General features: G+C 31.6%; 2 protein-coding genes across 2 annotated transcripts; one reads left to right on the top strand and one right to left on the bottom strand.

The window, feature by feature from the left end:
* Window positions 1-4296: 4296 nt before the first annotated feature.
* LOC140184263 (uncharacterized) lies at window positions 4297-8853 on the bottom strand. Its single transcript, XM_072234588.1, has 5 exons — window positions 8416-8853; window positions 7375-8364; window positions 7110-7269; window positions 5643-6245; window positions 4297-5609 (listed from the first exon to the last, which is right to left on the bottom strand). Exons 1-5 carry the CDS (start codon window positions 8851-8853, stop codon window positions 4297-4299), a joined length of 3504 nt encoding a protein of 1167 aa, XP_072090689.1.
* A 4933-nt stretch (window positions 8854-13786) lies between these two features.
* LOC112797873 (ninja-family protein AFP3) lies at window positions 13787-16922 on the top strand. The gene is made up of 2 exons (XM_025840983.3): window positions 13787-15209; window positions 16386-16922. Exons 1-2 carry the CDS (start codon window positions 14423-14425, stop codon window positions 16727-16729), a joined length of 1131 nt encoding a protein of 376 aa, XP_025696768.1. The 5' UTR covers window positions 13787-14422; the 3' UTR covers window positions 16730-16922.
* Window positions 16923-19493: the final 2571 nt, after the last annotated feature.

Below are 19493 nucleotides of genomic sequence, written 5' to 3'. Positions count from 1 at the left end.
AATCATCTTCTTCCATATCTACGGCCGCTGTTCTCCTCCCTAATTTTCTGTCCCCTCCAACTTGGTATAACAAAATACGAAACACAAGTCACCAATTTTTTTTTTTTGAAATAAGAAGTCACCAAATTAAATCATCAATCTTAGTTTATTTCGTACACTATAATCATTTTTCATAAATGAATGAGTTAAATCTTAAAATAATTTTTATAGTTGCACTCGAATTTTAAAATAATTTTTAAAATTAATAATTATTTATATTTATTTTTGAAATTGTATTTTAGGATTTAAAATAATTCTTCGGACAGCTGAAATGAATTATTTTCTACCACACTAGCATTTCAAAAACGACGCAATATTGTTTTTGGCGCGTATTTTAGCCAAAATGACGTCGTGTGGTGTGGTGTATTATTCTATCTATAACGTTGAATTTAAACTCCAACTTCTATTCTTCTTCTTTTTCTTCTACTCTTTAATGAGTCTGTTATAACACATTGTTGGTATTATTTTTCTCATGGAAAAACCAAGTTGTCTTAACAAAGAACAATCGTTATCGCCGTTACTGTGCTGGGTTGTTGATCCGCGTAGTCTCTATTAAGGTAAGGGTTTGGAAAAGAAAAAGATAAATTTTGATGTCTTCTGTTTTTTCTTCAGATTCATGACTCTTTTTTTTAAGGGATAAGTATTGTTTTGGTCCCTCACGTTGAGGATCGGAATCGAATCCGTCACTGATGTATATTTTGATTTAAAATCATCTTTAAAGTCGTATTTGAATTTAAAATCGTCCTTTCTAATAAAATTTTTTAATTTATTCACAAACTATCGCTAAAATAAAAAATTATAAAATAAAAAAAATAAAACGCATGGGGGGAGAAAAGGGTTTACGAAGGGGGGAAGGGGAAGGGAGGGGGGCGCCGGCGGCAAAGAGAGGGAGGAGGGGAAGTGGAAGAAGCCGGAGAAGAAGCCGGTTCGGGGTGGGGGAAGGGGAAAGGGGGGAGGGGGACGGCGGCGGAAGGGGGAAGGGGAAAAGGACGCGGGGTGGGGGTGGGGGTGGGGGGAAGGGGAGAGGGGGAGGAGGACGGCGACGGCGAAGTGGGGAAGGGGGAAAGAACGCGGGGTGGGGGTGGGGGTGGGGGGAAGGGGAGAGGGAGAGGAGGAGGGGGAAGGGGAAAGGGGGGAGAGGAACGGCGAGCCATTGCCGTTGGAGTCCGCCTGCCACCTCGCCTCGCCGCCTCCGCCTCGCTTCTGCCGCCTCACGTCTCGCCGCCTCCGCCTTGCCGCCTCGCTTCTGCCGCCTCACGCCTCGCCGCCTCCGCCTGCGCCTCACGTCTTACTTCTGCTTTCTTGTTTTCTGTTTCTATTTGGTGTTGTTTCTGTTTCTATTTGGTGTTGTTTCCTGCTTTCTTGGTGGTGGTGGTGGTGGGTGGTGGTGGTTGTGGTTGTGGTTGTGTTGGTGTTGGTGTTAGTGGTGGTGTTGGTGGTGGTGCTAATGGTGGTTGTGGTGGTGGTTGTGGTGGTGGAGGAGGTAATTATGTTAGTAGTGGTGAGGGTATTTTTGCCCAGAAAAAATTAAAAGGACAATTTTAATACGAAAAAAACGTTAAGTATGATTTTAAATCGAAAATTACGTTGGGAACGGATTCGATTCCGACCCTCAACGTGAGGGACCAAAACAATACTTATCCCTTTTTTTAACCGCTAAATCTAGTGTTGTTTGTTGTTTTTTGTTAGGGCATATGTGTTTATTTCTCTGAATTGTGTTAATTTTGTATTCCTTCACTCTGTTGTTGTTGTTGCCGAATTCTTCTCCATCTAATAATTAAATTGCCAAGTTATCATAATTTGCATATCCTATTTAATGTAAAAATACATATATCTACTGCTGAAAACATTATTATCTCTCTTTATTCTTTGTACAATGTATTTATCTACTGTTAAAATTATTATTATCTTAGTTTGTATATTCCATCTAATGATTAGTTAATATTTAATTTTTTAATAATTTAAAATTATTTATTCCTCATTCAGCTATCGATTCATCATACATTCTGATTAGCTTATTATTAAAGTTCTTAGTATGTTACTTTTACTGTTATATAAAATTGAAAACATTGTTGATATTTGATTTGGTTAGCTTTTTTGGCAAAATAATGTATATTTTATTTTCAGGCTATGAAGTTAAAAATATGCTGAAAATTAAAGAAAAATTTAATTATAAAAGCTTGTCTCAAAGGCTTGAGGTGTGGTTGGATATATATTAACTTAACATTAAAAAATGAAAAGTAACAAAAAAAAATTTATGACAAAGTTGAAAAAATAAACTTGAAAGCACAATGTTGTATTATCGAAGTTGAGAAGAATTTTACAGATGTATTAAAAGTTTGCTTATTTTTATATAAAAGTAGCTCTCTTAATAGCAGTAGTCTTTGTTTTAAAATAAAATCAAGTCTTTTAATTTTTGAAATGTTGATAAATAATAATAGATTGTGAATGAGGATTTTTATTTGTGGTTAAAGCATGTATATATGATGTCATACTTTAATTCTTTATAATTGATTTGGGTGTCGTCTACTCTTTTTGTATTGTGAATGGGAGGTAGAATCCAAAGTCAGCAAATGTGGTGCATGACTTAATTAATATTTTTGTTATTCTACTTCAACCTAAATCTTTGAAACTACATATTAATATTTTTGTCTTTAAACATCTATAATACCATGTTTCACATGGAATTAGTGTTAAATCAAGAAAGTTCTATTTCTTGTGGTTCTTTGAGCAACGTTTTCATTGATATAGTTAGTTTTCTGTTTAATTATTGTGATTTTTTATGTTTGAGGGTTGTGAATTAGAACTTCATTTTTTTTAGTGCCAATGAAGACTGAATAATGGGAATTGATGGATGTGATGTGTTATTAGGATTTAACAATAGATGTTTGATCTTTGTAAACTTATAAGTGGTTTAGTCCAAATTACTTGTTCATGATTTAGGGTAATGGAGAGGAGAAGAGTTTTCAATAATTTTTATAGTAATGCATGATTGTAAATGATTTGAGACATTGAGTTATGAAATCTATTATTTTATCTAGACTTTGAAATATGTGGAACTAAATATAGCTTTCCATATTTTCAATCAAAACATTCCATAGAAATTGATAGTAAGTAAGGAAGTAGGATTTTGAAATTTAGGTATAAAAGAGAAGGTAATAAAAGAAAAGAGAATGGAAGAAAAAATTAGAGATTGGAATTTTTAAATTTGATTCAAAAGACCAAATTATCACAAAAAAATTTATTAATCTACGTTAGTTAGTCGGTATTTGGCTAGCATATCAGAGACGAGTCTATCTCAGTTTTCTAATGGTATTTATTGACGGAAAATGCTTAAAAGATGATTTTGGATCATGAAGTGTAATTTAAGAGATGAATATAAGTAATTATTAATTTTATGAACTACTCTAAGTTTCAAATGCAATTTTAGAGACCACTTTTAACTCTAAATGAATATAAATAGTTTTTTCTATAATATTATGTTGGTTGTAAAAACAAATAAGTGAAATTGATTTAAATAATATATGGAGATTTCTTTTAATTAAATTAATATTTGCTTAATAAGTTTTATTTAATTTTTGTTTTTATTTTTTTATTGCTAGTTTTAGTATAAAAGAAAGGGAAATAATTAAATAAATAATCTTGTGGCATTATAGTTGTATGTGTTGTGTGGGGGTGGTACTACTACAACTAGTACTACCGTGCCATCACTTGCTTTGCTGGCCTACTTTTTACGTCTCATTTTTTCTTCCCCACTTGCATTCTCTATGTTGCACGGTTCACAATTGACATCATTACTTATTTCCATATTCCTGTTCATCATTGTACATGTTGCAAATAACTAAGTGAAATTTGATGAATAAATAATAAATGATTAGCATCTCATACATATTTTAGAGTTTTGTAAAATGATGCCAAGCTTAAAATTCAAGTGAATTACAAAAATAATTATAAGAAAAGAAGAAGGTTGGTGATGTCATTGAAATTTAAAGTAATGGAAGAAGAATTAAAAAGAAGTGAAAAGAGAGAATAATTGATTAAAAGAACCACCACCGAGTATTGAGTACCAATTACAATATATATAGCAAAAGGGAAAATAAATTACTAACTAATAGTGCTATAATTATGTCTAACAAACTAACCAACTTGACAGCTATACAAAAAACAAACTCTATTATGTTACATCCCCCACAAGCTGGTATTACGTGGTTTGTGCAAATCAAGTAATCCCAGCTTAGAAAGCAAACGAGAGAATGGTCATGGAGGAAGGGATTTAGTGAATAGATCAGCCGGTTGTTCACTGGAGACAACGTGCCTAAGATTAGAAACCCCTTCTTTGAACTTGTTTCGAGCCACATGACAATCAACCTCAACATGCTTGGTTCTTTCATGAAAGACAGGATTTGAAGCAATATAGATAGCAGATTTATTATCACAGAAGATATCAACCGGAAGAGGAGGAAGAATGTTGAATTCCTTTAGTAGTTTGAGTAACCAAACGAGTTCACAAGTGCCATTAGCAAGGGCGCGATATTCTGCTTCTGAGGACGACCTTGAAACTGTAGCCTGCTTCTTACTCTTCCAAGAAATAAGAGTTTGGCCAAGGAAGAAACAATAACCACTGATGGATTTTCGGGTGTCTTTACAAGCCCCCCAATCAGAATCAGTGTAACCAGATAATGTGAAAGAATTGTTGACAGAGAAAAATAAGCCAGTTGCTGGTGATTGTTTTAGATACCGGATGATCCTATAGGCAGCCTTCAAGTGGGCATCAGTTGGTGAATCCATGAACTGAGATAGGCATCCAACAGAGTAGCTGAGATCTGGTCTTGTGTTAGTAAGGTACAGAAGTCTGCCCACCAATCTATGATAGATGGTTGCATCAGGAAGAGGGGAGCCTAAAGCCTTAGACAGAGAAGTAGTGTACTCCATAGGAGTAGATGCTGGTTTTGCACCAAGCAAACCGCAGTCTGTGATCAAATCCAATGCATACTTTCTTTGATACAGTGCAATACCAGCATTGCTTCGTGCTACCTCCATCCCAATAAAGAACTTAAGAAGGCCAAGGTCTTTAATTTTGAACTTATCATCCAAAAACATTTTGACAGCTTGAATTTCACTCAAATCATCTCCAGCTAACACAAGATCATCAACATAAACAAGAATAGCTGTGAAAGTTGTACCTGTGGATTTGGTAAAAAGCGAGTGATCATTTTCAGATGGAGTAAACCCCAGATCAGCAAGTGCAGCAGACAACTTGATGTTCCATTGGCGACTAGCTTGTTTCAAACCGTACAAAGATTTTGTCAACTTGCAAACTAAGTTTGGATCGGAACACTGCAACCCCTTTGGAAGTTTCATATAAACGTCCTCATGTAGGTCTCCATGGAGAAAAGCTGTATTCACATCAAGTTGATGAAGATGCCAATTCTTTGCTGCTGCAACAGTAAGAAGAACCCGCACAGTGCTCATTTTCACAACGGGACTAAAGGTGTCAATGTAATCGACTCCAGGAATTTGAGTGAAACCTTGGGCAATAAGACGTGCCTTATGCCTCTCGATAGTGCCATCTGGGTTGAATTTTGTGCGAAAAATTCACTTACAACCAACTGCATTCTTTCCAGGAGGAAGAGAAGTGATGATCCAGGTTTTGTTTTGCTCAAGAGCAGTGAGTTTTGCCTCAATAACCTTCCTCCAACAATCATGCATAACAGCCTCAGAATAGTGTTTAGGGTCCGAGTTATTTATGAGAGCAAAAGTGAAGGCCTGGTGCTTGGGAGTAAACAATGAATATGACAAATGGTGAGAAAGGGGATACTTACATGTTGAAGGTAATTGGGCCGCATTGATTGGATCTCTATGTGATGAAATATGGAAACAATGAAAATCTTTAAGATAAGAGGGTGTTTTTCTTTCTCGTTCAGACCTTCTCAAAACTGGTGCAGCAGATTGTGACTCAATATGAATGGATGAATGTTCCAATGGTGCCAATGTAGATGCTGATTTTAAGGTGGCGGGTGATGCAGAATCTGTTATATCATGAAGAGATGCCATAGGTGATGTAGAAGTGGCAGATAAATCAGGTGTAGTGTGTATGGTGTGAGGTGCAATTATGCCATGAGTATGCTCATATGAAGAAGTATGTGCAGAGTTATTATAAAAGAATGCAAAAGGGTCAAAATTGGATGATTCAATTGAAGGCTGATCTATAGAAAAATCAGTGCTTGGTATTTGTTTGAATGAAAAATAGTGTTCATAAAATTCAGTGTTTCTTGATATAAAAATTTCTTTGAATTTTAAATCAAACAAAATGGACCCTTTTGTTCCTTATTGATAACCAAGAAAAACACATTTTCTAGCTCTAGGATCTAATTTTCTTCTATTAGTACTCAAAGTGGTAGCAAAAACAAGACAACCAAACACCTTGAGATGAGTCAAATCTGGTTTATTCTTGAAAAGTTCCTCATAAGGCGTTTGATGATTCAAGAAGGTGCTTGGTAGTCTATTTATTAAATGTACTGAATGTTGCATAGCATAGTGCCAAAAACATTTTGGCACATTAGAATGAAACAAAAGTGCTCTTGCAATATTCAGTATATGTTGATGCTTCCTCTCAACAATTCCATTTTGTTGAGGAGTTTCAACACAAGATGTTTGATGTAATATTCCTTTTGAGTTATAGAAGGAGTTCATTTTAAATTCCATCCCATTATCTGTTCTAATTTGTTTCACAACTTTATGAAATTGAGTTTGCACCATTTGAACAAATTTTTCTACTAACACTCTAGTTTCGGATTTTAGTTTCATGCAATAAATCCAAGTAAACCTCGTTTTATCTTCTACAATTGTAAGAAAATATTTATGGCCAGCAGTAGATAAAAGTGAGAGTGGTCCCTAAATATCTATATGTAACAAATCAAAAATATATTCTGATTGTGTATTACTAATGGGAAAAGACAATTTCTTTTGTCTAGCCAAGTGGCAAGAATCACAAACATGAGATGATAAAATGCATTCAATAAATGGAAATGTATTTTTCATGATTGACATTCTTTTGGATGGTAAATGACCTAGTCTAGCATGCCATAGAGTTCCTAAATCTTGCTGCACTGTGACATTTACAGAATGTGTGTTAACTTCTGGTGTAGTTAGTTTCCAAGGTTGAGCATCCATCACATAAAGATCACCAATGACTTTAGCTTGCCCAATCATCTTCAATGATGGGAGTACCTGTATCTCACAAAAAGAATCAGTAAATTTTAATTCACAATGTAATGACTTTGTGAGTTTAGACACTGAAATCAAATTATATTTAAAGTGAGGTATGAATAAAACATTGGTAAGAATCAAATGTTTAGAGAGTTGCACAGTGCCACAAATGTTTGTTGTAGTGGTAGAACCATCAGGTAGATTTACCAAAACTGGTCTCATATAATGAAAAATTTTGAAAGACTCTTGAATATAGGATGCATGATCAGTAGCTCCACTGTCAAGTATCCAAGAAGTTTTAGTAAAATTTGATGATACACTCAAGCAATGCCTACCTTTTGGTTGAGTAAGGGTGGCCGAAGAAGTAATGTGATTTACACTATTTGAAGTTGGCATGCGTGGTTGTTGAAGGAGTACTAGTAAGGTTTCCTTCTGATCTGGAGTCAACACAAGTACTGTATCATCGTTCTTTTTATCCTGGTTAGAATCAGCAATCTCAGCACTAGAATTCTCAACTATCTCGTCAATGCTAAGTTGATTGGCTACTCGCTGCTTTTGGTGAGTAGGAAAGCCATTTTTCTTATAGCATGTCTCTGCTAAATGACCAATTCGATTACAGTAGCTACAAAACTTTGAAGTGTAGCATCGACTATAAGATTTTTGATTTCCTCCTCTGCCTGAATTTCGTCCACGGCCTCTGCCTCTTCCAGAAAATGAACCGCCTCCAGTTGAGGTTTGCACCTCTAAAGAGTTAGTCACTATGTTGCTATTTGACGGGTCACAATTCAATTCTTGCTCTTGTTGGGTTAACATAGATAGTACTGTGTTGATTTCAGGTAACGGCTTCATTAGCATGATTTGTGATTTAACATTTGAATATTGCTCATTCAATCCTTTTAAGAATTTGACAACATATTCCTCAGAAGCATAGTCTCGAACAATTCGTAATCCACATGAACATCCATTAACACAAGCAACACAACTAGGAATAGCACGTAAATTTTCTAATTCTTCCCAAATAGCTTTCAACATAGCAAAGTAAGAGGTAACAGTAAGATCACCTTGTTTGAGTGCATAAAATTCTTCTTTTAACGCACCAACTCGAAAGACATCTCCCTGTTAGTAACGACGTTTTAAATCATTCCACAAGTCTGGAGCTGAGCTAACCCACATCACACTCTTAGCGATTTCAGGGCTGAGAGAGAGGTTGATACAGGAGAGGAGAAAATTGTTACACCTATCCCATGCTTCAAAATTAGGATCACCTTCACCTGGTTTTAGAATGGATCCATCGAGGAATTTCACCTTGTTCTTCGATCTGAGTGCTCTCCACATATCGTGCGACCACTGATAATAATTTTGAGGTGTCAACTTAAGCGGAATTAGAACCAAACCAGGACTTTCTCCTGGATGAAGAAAATAAGGGCTAATCGGATCAGAAATTGCAGAAGAGGAACTAGATCTGCCAAGATGTGCCTGGAACTGAGAGAATTGACGCATGAAAGCGGTGAAATTCTCAAAATTTGCAGCAGAATTTGATGAAGGGCTTGCATTCGGATTAGCTAAATTATCTGCCATAATTGGATCTTCTCGCTCTGATACCATGTAAAATGATGCCAAGCTTAAAATTCAAGTGAATTACAAAAATAATTATAAGAAAAGAAGAAGGTTGGTGATGTACTCTCAGGTCATTGAAATTTAAAGTAATGGAAGAAGAATTGAAAAGAAGTGAAAAGAGAGAATAATTGATTAAAAGAACCACCACCGAGTACTGAGTACCAATTACAATATATATAGCAAAAGGGAAAATAAATTACTAACTAATAGTGCTATAATTATGTCTAACAAACTAACCAACTTGACAGCTATACAAAAAACAAACTCTATTATGTTACAAGTTTAGCTAATTACTATGCAGTATCAGTAAGTAATTACTAGCTAGGTCATGTTTTTTCATTAAAGGAAAAAATGAGAGCTAGAAAAGAAAAATACTAGTTATATCTTGTAGAGTTTTATTCGATGATTTTGACTAGAAGATTAATAAGTTTATCCGAATAAGATTATAAGTCTTTGCATAAAATGGCAATCAAGAGAATTTGACCTATCTATAATTCACTGTTATCGGATGAATTTGAAAAATTTAGATAATAGAGATAAATATATTAAAAATATCAAGCTTTCAGATGAAGAAAAAATTAAAAAGTTAAATCCTTGATAAAATATTTTAGAATAGTTTATTTATTGATTAAGGTCTAATTACAAATATTGTAAAAATCACGTTTTATAGAAGATTATTATTACACAGGATAATGATATCCGCATCATCCACCAACGTTAAAAGTGACAATAACACTAATTAAGTGAAGCAATTTGATTCCTCCAATAATCCTGAACCAATTATTGTGATTAAGACTTAATGAACCATTATTGTATAATTAACTTACACATGCATGTATGCATTGCTGCCGATACCATTTATGTTTGGAATTACTGCAGTACTCCCAAGAATAGAGTTAGCTAGGTTGTATTGTTTGTGGGTACAAGACTACATAAGATATTGAAACAAAAATATAAAAATACAAAATTATATATAATAAATAAGATATAAATATAAATATTGTGTTTAAAAATTTTGAATTAATATATTTTATATTTTTTATAAAAAATTACAAAAATATTAATAAGAAATATAAATCTTTTTTTATTTTTTATTAATTTAATTTTTCATAATTATATTTATTATATTATAATTTTTCTTTTTAAAATTTTTGTATGAAACAAATAATAATAAATTAAATTTTTATAATTAATTTTTTATATTTAATTTATTGTTAAATAAAATATAAAAAATTAATTTTTATATATATTTTTTAATTTTATCTTTAATATTTTATCTTATCATCATGTTATGATGATCAAATACAGCCTTACGGTTGCCAGTGATTATCAGCTTTTTAAAGAGGTTATTCCGGCTAATTAAAGAGTAAGGTTAATTAATTAAGACTACTTAAGACCACGGGTTCACATGATCACTTATATTGATGAGTCATCTATCTAGTCCTAGCTAAAATCTTAGGAGTACTACTAAATACTGTAATTGTTAAACACCTGGATCATACGCAATTACTTCCCATAAGTAAACACACATTTCTAAGTACATAATATGCCTAAGTCTCCTAATTAGTAATTACTAGCTTGAAATAATAAGTTTACATGGCACTCTTAGATTCTTACACCGTAAATTCTATAAGGAATCACTACTTAAATATAACGTTCCAAGACTATTGAATAGAGAATAGAACCTTGGACAGAATGTCATCATACTCCTAGGTTGTGGTATAATAATGAAAAATGATTGAATAATATATAACAAGTGTCAATATAATATATTGTTTTGATCCCATCAAGGTGCTATACGGGTGTCAAATGAAGGATCAATCAAACTTGAGCCAAATGGACGAAAAGAAGGCAGAAAAAAAGAATGAATGAATGAATGAAAGAAAGAATGCATGAATTTCTACTAAATAAATACATACATTTAAATAAAAAAATGTTAAGTAAACAATGACAATTTTAAATAACATGAATAATTATTAATCAAATAAAAATATATTATATCTCTAAATTAACTATTAAAATTTTAATATTAAAATAACTATTCGTATACCTAATAAAATAAACATCTAATATATCTATTATTCACATTATTTAATATTTTTATTATTTACCTATATTTTTCCTAAATAAAATGTCATTGTCTGCTGATTTCAACAGAGCAATAACTTGGAGGCTCTACCGCTCTAGTTTACATCTCTTTCAAATAGAAAATTAAGTCACATAAAAAGTAGTGTATGTTTTTTAAAGCTCAACTTGTAATCGTATATGCACTTAATTATATATTAATATATACTAGAGTGTTGCTAATAATATAAGATATATATTCTAAGAGTATTATAAAAAACTATTTAAGTAATTTTTTTGAAACTTTTATATCTTTAATAAAAAATTTATTATTATACTCTTAAAATATAAGTTTACTAAATTTATATAATAATAAAGTGTTACCGTCGTTTTTATAATTTTGAAGTAAACATAGAATATAAATAAGCATGTATAGAAATATTAACAAGATTAATAAGCAACTAGTAAGTATCATTCAAATTCTCTAAACAATTTTTATCAAAATAATAAAAAAAACAAAACTATAGAACAATATAATTTTTTTAACAATTAATTAATAATATTTAAAAATATAATATTAAATTATTAAACTAAAAGTATTAAATTGCTGACTAAAAATACTAATTAATACAAATCAAAATTACTAATCCTTAAAATTTTCTCTAAAAGAGTCTAAAGAGTTATTTTGTGTTTTTTTTTTGTGTTTTTCAAATTAATTAAATTCTGCAGTCCGATTATTTAAAAAATATGTTAGGAAATTAGCACTACTTGAAAAGCATCCATTGCAATTTGGTGTACAAGTTGATGAGTTTGCCAATTTATTTGGTGCTATTCCTAGTATTTGACCAAGGCAGACAATTGATTGATTTAATGGAGTAAAATAAATTGAAATCAATGACAGTTGGACAATATTAGCATCGATTCTCTTACACAGTTGACGCACCCAGTGGTAAAGTAATATGTTATTTTTACATACTTTTTTTTTTTTAAAGAATTTCATTTATGTGACACACATAAAAAAGAAACTTCTTATCATTCACTGTTTTTCTTTTTCTATATTTTATTTATTTTCAGTTTACATAATAGGGTGGTGTTGGTTGAAAGTACATCTGGACTCTCGAGCGATCTATTTTCGCGCTTATCACTTACCAGGCACTATTTTTATTTTATTGGATTAATATTATAATTTATTGTTTATATTGTTCATAAAAATTATTATTTATTTAACAAAATTTTTAATAAAAATATAAAAATTAACAATTATGTTTTTGCGGACTGATAATATGCACTTCGTGAATTGTATTTTTACATATAAAATATTTTTTTTTATAATACATTTTTTACCTATTGACAATACGCTTTTTGTAAATTATACTCTTACGAATAAAAATATTTTTTTTACAATACGTTTTCAGTAAATTGTTTGTATCACAGACACTTCCATAAATTTGTTAAACATCAAATTATCTGACACTTAAATAATTAACCAATAATAGATTAATATATAAAAAAATAGCCAACCAGCCACTGAACCATTAGTTTTTTGAGCGATTTAAATCTTTTCATCCATTAATAAAAAGTTTTGCATTTTATTTCAGTATTTAAAAATAAAAAAATATTACTTATACAAAAAAATTACTAAATTAATTATTATTATATATATATATATTACATATTACTAAATTACTAAATTTGTGTATTTTTAATTGTCTAGTAGTGTAACTAAAAAGATTTATAATAATTTTAAAAATAAATTTGTGTGTGTTTATGAGCTGAAATCAATTTGTCATTTTTTTTTTGGATAAAATGTAACTAACGCACAATTAAGATGTAAAATATTTTTCTTTCTGTTTACTCATTAAAATTTACATACGGTTAAATAACAATAAGGTTTTAAAAATTTTGATCTCGAATTAATTAATTTTTTGAAAAAATATTAATTTAATCTTCTATAATAATAAACAATAGATACGTAATATTTTTTAATTAAATTATTACGTAAAATTTAACAGTAATATTTATATATACCATTATTTATTTATTGTAACATATTTATATATAAAAAATTATTATACAAATAATATTTTTGAATAAAATTTTATTTATTTTAATAGAATTCGTGATAAATAAAGAGTAATTAATAAATATTATATAAAAAATAAAAGATAATAAATATTTTACTGTTTAAAATTATATCATGTAAATTATGTAACAATAATAAAACACGCACTACTATAGATACAAAATACATAAACAATTTTATTTTGTTTCACACCAACGATCCATTGACAAAAAAAAAAACATATATATCTCTCTTTTATTATTGTAAAAACATATATATCTCTTATTTATTATTGATTTTTAAGTCAGAGTGAAATTGAAAGGTATAAAATGTGTAGAATGAATAACATATTTAAAAGAATTTATAGCTCTCTTTTTATATAGTTAATCGTAATTATCTCATCTTATAAAGGTGGTATTCGAATTTAAATATTAGTTAAAAATTATAGGACTAATTTAGACTGTTGTCATCTTATTTTATCTGATTAAGATAAGAAAAATATTTAAATTCAAATGTTAAGTTAGGATAATAAAAATTATTAATCCGTTTTTAGGCTTTAAAGATGGTCCAATTTTAAGATTGTCGAGTTCGATGACTGTTCCGAAAAAAATCTAAAGATTGGGTCCAGAACATTAATTCAAAAAAATTTTAAAAAATTTAATTATGCTTTATTCAAATATAAAATTAATAATTATTAGACGATAATGGTATATAAATTTTCACCGAAGATATTTGATCTAAGTAATTTATTTGTAGGTATTGTAATCTGGGAGAGAATGGCATCTTAGTATCTCGGGATAGGGGTAGGGGTACCCCCAAATAGATATATGTGTCACGTTGCCATTCCATCACGTGGAGGTTACTTTCCCTGACTTACCACAGAGCGACACGTGTATGCTATACACCATGCTTCCCTATCCCCATCTCCCAAAAAACCCAACAACAAGACAACACACAAAACTGACGCCCTCGTACGCGCCACCTCTCTACTCCCTCCTCTCGCCACGTGTAACACTGCCAACACCCTTTTCTCCTCCACGTGTCGCCACCTTATCCCATTAAGGACTTTCTCGGTATTTCACTCTCCCCTTTCTCGCTTTCTTCTTTCTTCTTTCTCCCCCCTTCTTCACTCTTCATTAAAAACTCTTCACTTTTCTTTCTCTCTCTCTCCCGATGTTCTTACCGGGAAACTGCGACAGAATGTGAAAAAAACAACGTTAGAATTGTTCAGTTTCACTCACTGCATGGGTACAAAAACCATTTGATTTGACCTTGTTTTTCTTCTGGTTCATCACCAATCTTCGGTTACCTATCAAAAACAAACTTCAATTTTCAAGTCCTCGTGAATTCTGAGCCATCTGGCTATTCTTACTTCCCTGGAAAAGGTAACCTTTTTTCTTCTTTTTTGTTGTTTCAATCCCAAATTCTTCAATGGCACAAGTTGTTGAGGAAAGAGAGAACAGCAGAACTCGCATGAGCGATTTCCCAAGAGATCTGCTAAAAAGGTTCATGTCCGTGAACCATCATCACCATCGTGAGCTACAACAACAACAACATCGCCATGGTGATGGAGATGCAGAACAAGAGATTGAGCTGAGTCTTGGTCTTTCAATGAACGGTCGTTTTGGTGTGGACCCAACAGCGAAGAAGATCAAGAGAACAACATCAATACCCGAATTCTCATTCTCAAAGCCCCTCATCAGAGATGAAGATAATAACAACAGCAATAATAATAATCAAGATATTGGGGGTTACTCTAATAACATGCCAATGCCTTGCACATCGAATCTGATAAGAACATGTTCCCTTCCAACGGAGACAGAGGAGGAGTGGAGGAAGAGGAAGGAGTTGCAGACGCTGAGGAGGTTGGAAGCAAGAAGAAAGCGCTCTGAGAAGCAGCAGAGGAACATCAAGGCCATGAGGGAAAAGAGTAACCGTTCTTCTTCTTCTTTCTCTGAAGATATTGCTGCTTTTGTTGATGGAAATAATAGCAATCTGGTGGAGGCTGCTCTGAATGAATTTAGTAGTTTGGGGAGAACGACGTCGTTGAGTACTAGAGTTGGTGAACTTGGTTTGAATGGAGACAAGAAAAGTGGTGGTGGTTGTGGTAGTTGTGGTGGTTTGCCACCTCCTTCTCCTCCTTCAAGGGGTCCATTTGGTTCTCCTCAAGGAGCAGGATCATCAGGGATCTCAGAATCTGAGAGTCCACAGGGTCAAGGTAAATCACCAATTTTCCTCTTTTTTTTCTTAATCTCTCTTCTTTTTCTAATTTTGGTGCTTGAGTTTTTATATTGTGAATTGTGCAAATTTTAATGCACTTTCTCAACTTCTTTAATTGTTTTCTTATATTTAGTCCCTTTCCCCCGTTTTGTGCCATGTTTTTGGGGTGTCCAAGATGAGTCCATTTTACAGAAATCAATGTGAATTTGTTGCACAAATTTGATCAATTTGTATTTCTCTGGAGTCTATTTGTGAGTTGTGTCACATGAGTTGCAAGTCTCCGACCATGGTGTTCTGTCTTGTCATGTCATATTATGCCTATTATCTCTGGCCAAAAATTAATCAAAATTTATTTCCTTTTTCAATTTGACATTTGCTTGGTATGATGATTTTGGTGACACCCCAACCTCCTACCTTATTAATGGATCATTGTTTTAAGCAGAAATTGCTGTTCCATTTAACTAGGAACTATTTACATTATTACCTGTGTCTTTGTTTGATGACTTTAGCATACCCCTTATTTTCTTGAATTTGCCATTTTAAGTATATTCAGTTATTTCATAATTTCCCTCTGAATTTTCTTTGGGGGTTTTATTATTGCATCCTTTAATATGATGGAGCGAGAATCACTCTATATATAAGTCACACTATATATAAGGGCAAGGGAGGAGATTTATATCGGTGAGAATCGATTTGGTAAAGTAAATTCTTGTTATGGCAAGTGTTTGAGACAACTTAGAATATAAGCAAAAATGTATTGGGATTTTAAGTTCCTTTTGTGAATCCATTCCCATGATTAGAACAATCAGTGTGTTTAAAATCGTTAAGTCTTCTCTGGCTACTACTGAAAATTTCAAAAAATTATAGTGGTCTAAGAACTGTATTCTAATTTCTAAATGAAGAAATTGAAGTCTTCATGATCTGTAGATTGGGTGTGGGAACAGTAGTCAAAATATTGATCAACTCTTACTGAAGAAATTGCATTCTCTTTTCAACTGCATCATCTGTAGATTGGGTGTGTAGTTGCATTTGTATTCAAGATACTCCACATAATTTCCTTGATGACCTATTAATTAAAATTGGGACCCGATCTCTGTTCTTGGATTGTGTTTTCTCTCTCATTTTAGTATTCATGAAGTCTTCACTCTTAAACTCATCGATTGCTAAATTTCAGGGTCAATACCAGGAGATGTAAGAAGCCCTGTTGGTTCGGACACATTTTCAACTACGACAAGAGACGAGTCCTCCAACAAGCATTCGCCGCCGGCAAACAAGACCAAGGAGATAGTGAAGAGCTTGTTGGAAGACATGCCGTGTGTGTCGACCAAATTCGACGGCCCCAATGGGAAGAAAATAGAAGGGTTTCTTTACAGGTACGGGAAAGGTTTGGAGGTGAGGATAGTGTGCGTCTGCCACGGCAGTTTCCTCACGCCGGCCGAGTTCGTCAAGCACGGTGGTGGTGGTGATGTGTCAAACCCATTGAAGCATATTGTTGTTAGTCCAGGAGGGTGTTTGTAATTTGCATTGGGTGAGAGGCTAAGAGAAAGAAGAACCAATTGATGAGTGATCATTTTTCTTTTTCTTTTGTTGCTCTCTTTGATTCTATGTTAACTCTTATAACTCGCTTACTTCTTCTAATCTTGCATCTGATAATCAAAGTTCATTGCATCCTTTGAATTCATAGATGTTTTGAACTGTTTCATGTGTTTAATTTGTTCCATATTTTGGTGTACCTAGTGTGAGAGTGATGGTGTTCCTTGTTTGAGTTTTAATATGCAGTTTTTTAGGGTAAATAATACATCCAATATTCTTTTTATTTGTGCAAGTCAATTCTAATTTCATAATGTATATATTTGGGTAATATGACAAATGGGGTTTACTGTTAAAATAGTTTATGAAAGATTAAGCATGTATTAATTTTGGGGAGATGATAATTTCACTTTTATTTTTTATGATATTATTTCACACATGATTTTTTTTTGTATTGTACTTAACATGAATTTATAGAAAAGGTAAGTGACATTTACAATATTTATTCTCTTAATGTCTTAAATTTAGAAGATATGATTGTGAATTAAATTAATTTTTTCATAATGATATAAATAAATATTTTCTGATATATCATTATTTAGTAGGATTAATTTGATTTATCGTTATATTTTTCAGAAATTAATTTAGAATATTTGATTTTTGAGTATCAAACCGATGAAGACATAATTTTTCAGGATTCTTTTTATTATTATCCCTTATAAAATGTGTTAATCTCTTTTATATGAATGATATATTATGATGGTAGACTTACACCCCTGAAAAGGACATATACTGGCATTTTCTTTTAGGGAAATTAGTGTAGATATGATGAATAAAAATATAAAAAATTAAAAAATTCACCTATAGTAGGGAGCCGAAGTTAATTTTTCTCCTCATTTGTTTGAGCTATTTAGTTTGTTTGCTTAATTTTAGTCCGATTAAATCTTCTATGTATATTTGTAGGGCGAAGATTTTGATACGGAAAAAGGTGTGGTTCGTTGTATAAATCATACGAAACTAGAAAAAGAAGATGGGTGAAGTCACCAAAAAAAAAAAAGATGGGTGAAAATGTGAATGGATGAGCATGTGACATGTGTTGTTTATCATCATTAAAGTAAAAATTATACAAACCAATGGACCAACATCAATTATTATTTCCCACTGTATCTGTTTGTTATCTTCGGTGAGTTTTAACATGGGTTCCTATACGTGGTTTTTCACATTCTTCGTACTTTTTATGTGTTGTTGCTTCAAGCATTTGCCATGTGGTGGTGATTGAAGAGACAAAAAAGCAATAAGTTTATATTTGTTACTTATAAATTTCGTAAGAGATCTATTATAGACTATTATTAATAAAACTGAAGTTGGGCTTCATGTTTGTGATTTGGGCCTCTTATTTGTCTCTGTTACATTGTCTTACAGGCCTTTCCATTATTTATTTCAGTAAACATCCAAGACAAGTAGCTGGTCACTGATGCCTGAGTAACGATGATATCTTTGTAGGTAACCAACTTGGGAAAGGATTCCTCTCCATTTTTTGTTTAAATGGAGGAAGTAAAATATAATTTTTATTTTTTTAATATTTTTAATATTTTATTTTAGTTTTATTTATAAAATTAATAGTGAGGATTATATTTTATTCTTTCCAGTGGAAAAAAAAATGAAAGGATCTATTTCCACCAACTTAGATTAGTCGAGCAATTAACTCACTTGTACGTTTAAATAAATATTAAAGGTTCGAATATCGTCTTGTGTATAAAGGAAGTCATTTTCTGACTATAGATTCTTAAATGAAGTTCAAATTCGCGACGGATTAATATTTTGGATGATTGGATTGAGAGATGCCGTGAAAATTTTGAAAAAAAAATTATATATATGTCGGTAATATACTTATTAAAGATATAATTATTTATATGTCTTCTTCTATCATATTAAATTTTTAAGAAAAGTAGTATTATAACAACATTGTTAATGGGAAGTTAAAAATATTATGTTGTTGTAGATATATTATTTATGTTAATTGAAATTATAAATCAGTTATTTAGTTGGTTTAGTGGTTAGCATATTAGTCTATTTAAGTAAGCTACAAGAGTTCAAAATCTTTCTTGTGAATGCAACAATTCAATGGCCAACGACAAACTTTTAAATTAAACTTTTAAATTAAGGTTGCGAGAACCAAATTAGTCATTGAATTGGTCGAGTAACTGGTTCAATGGTCCAATCGAGTTTGAACTGTAGTTGAACTGGTTTAACTAAATATACAATAAAATTGTAAAAAAAATTAATATATAATTACAAACATTTAAATTCAATGATTTCTAAACTAATAAAATTTAAAATTTTACAAAATAAATTGTCCATAATTTATTATTAAAAATTCATAAATAAATTGAAACATCAAAATTTATAACTAAAAAAAATCAAAACTACTCATAAATGATGAACACAAAATGTTCTATCACCAAAAGAAATAACACTGAACAAATAAGTTTTCAACTAAATAAAGATACTACTTATAGTAAAATATTGCCAAGTTAGATCAGATTTTTCTCGAGAGGAACCCGTTTGAAATTCTTAGACAACATTGTCTTGTGGCTATTGACCACTTTGTGGTTATTCCATCTACAAGATACTGCCAACAATAATATCAATTACATATAGCAAAATAAAACCTTTGCCTTCAAAATTTAAAATTGAACTTATCATTATTTTTGACAATTATATTAACCAAAAACTATTCTATTCAGTGACC

This window comes from Arachis hypogaea, chromosome 4, assembly GCF_003086295.3.
Source record: "Arachis hypogaea cultivar Tifrunner chromosome 4, arahy.Tifrunner.gnm2.J5K5, whole genome shotgun sequence".
NCBI classification, from domain to species: Eukaryota; Viridiplantae; Streptophyta; class Magnoliopsida; order Fabales; family Fabaceae; genus Arachis; species Arachis hypogaea.
Note: the sequence above shows the minus strand (reverse complement) of the source record. Positions and strands in the feature narration are given on the sequence as shown.

Bases quoted from the DNA above. Each gene is read 5' to 3' on its own strand.
- LOC140184263 (XM_072234588.1), bottom strand. From the start codon at position 8,853: ATGGTATCAGAGCGAGAAGATCCAATTATGGCAGATAATTTAGCTAAT. The intron at 6,246-7,109 runs GTCATTTACCAT...ATTTTTCTATAG, and splicing joins TCTATGGCATGCTAGACTAG to ATCAGCCTTCAATTGAATCA. The intron at 5,610-5,642 runs GTAAGTGAATTT...AATTCAACCCAG, and splicing joins TGGAAAGAATGCAGTTGGTT to ATGGCACTATCGAGAGGCAT.
- LOC112797873 (XM_025840983.3), top strand. From the start codon at position 14,423: ATGGCACAAGTTGTTGAGGAAAGAGAGAACAGCAGAACTCGCATGAGC. The intron at 15,210-16,385 runs GTAAATCACCAA...GCTAAATTTCAG, and splicing joins TGAGAGTCCACAGGGTCAAG to GGTCAATACCAGGAGATGTA.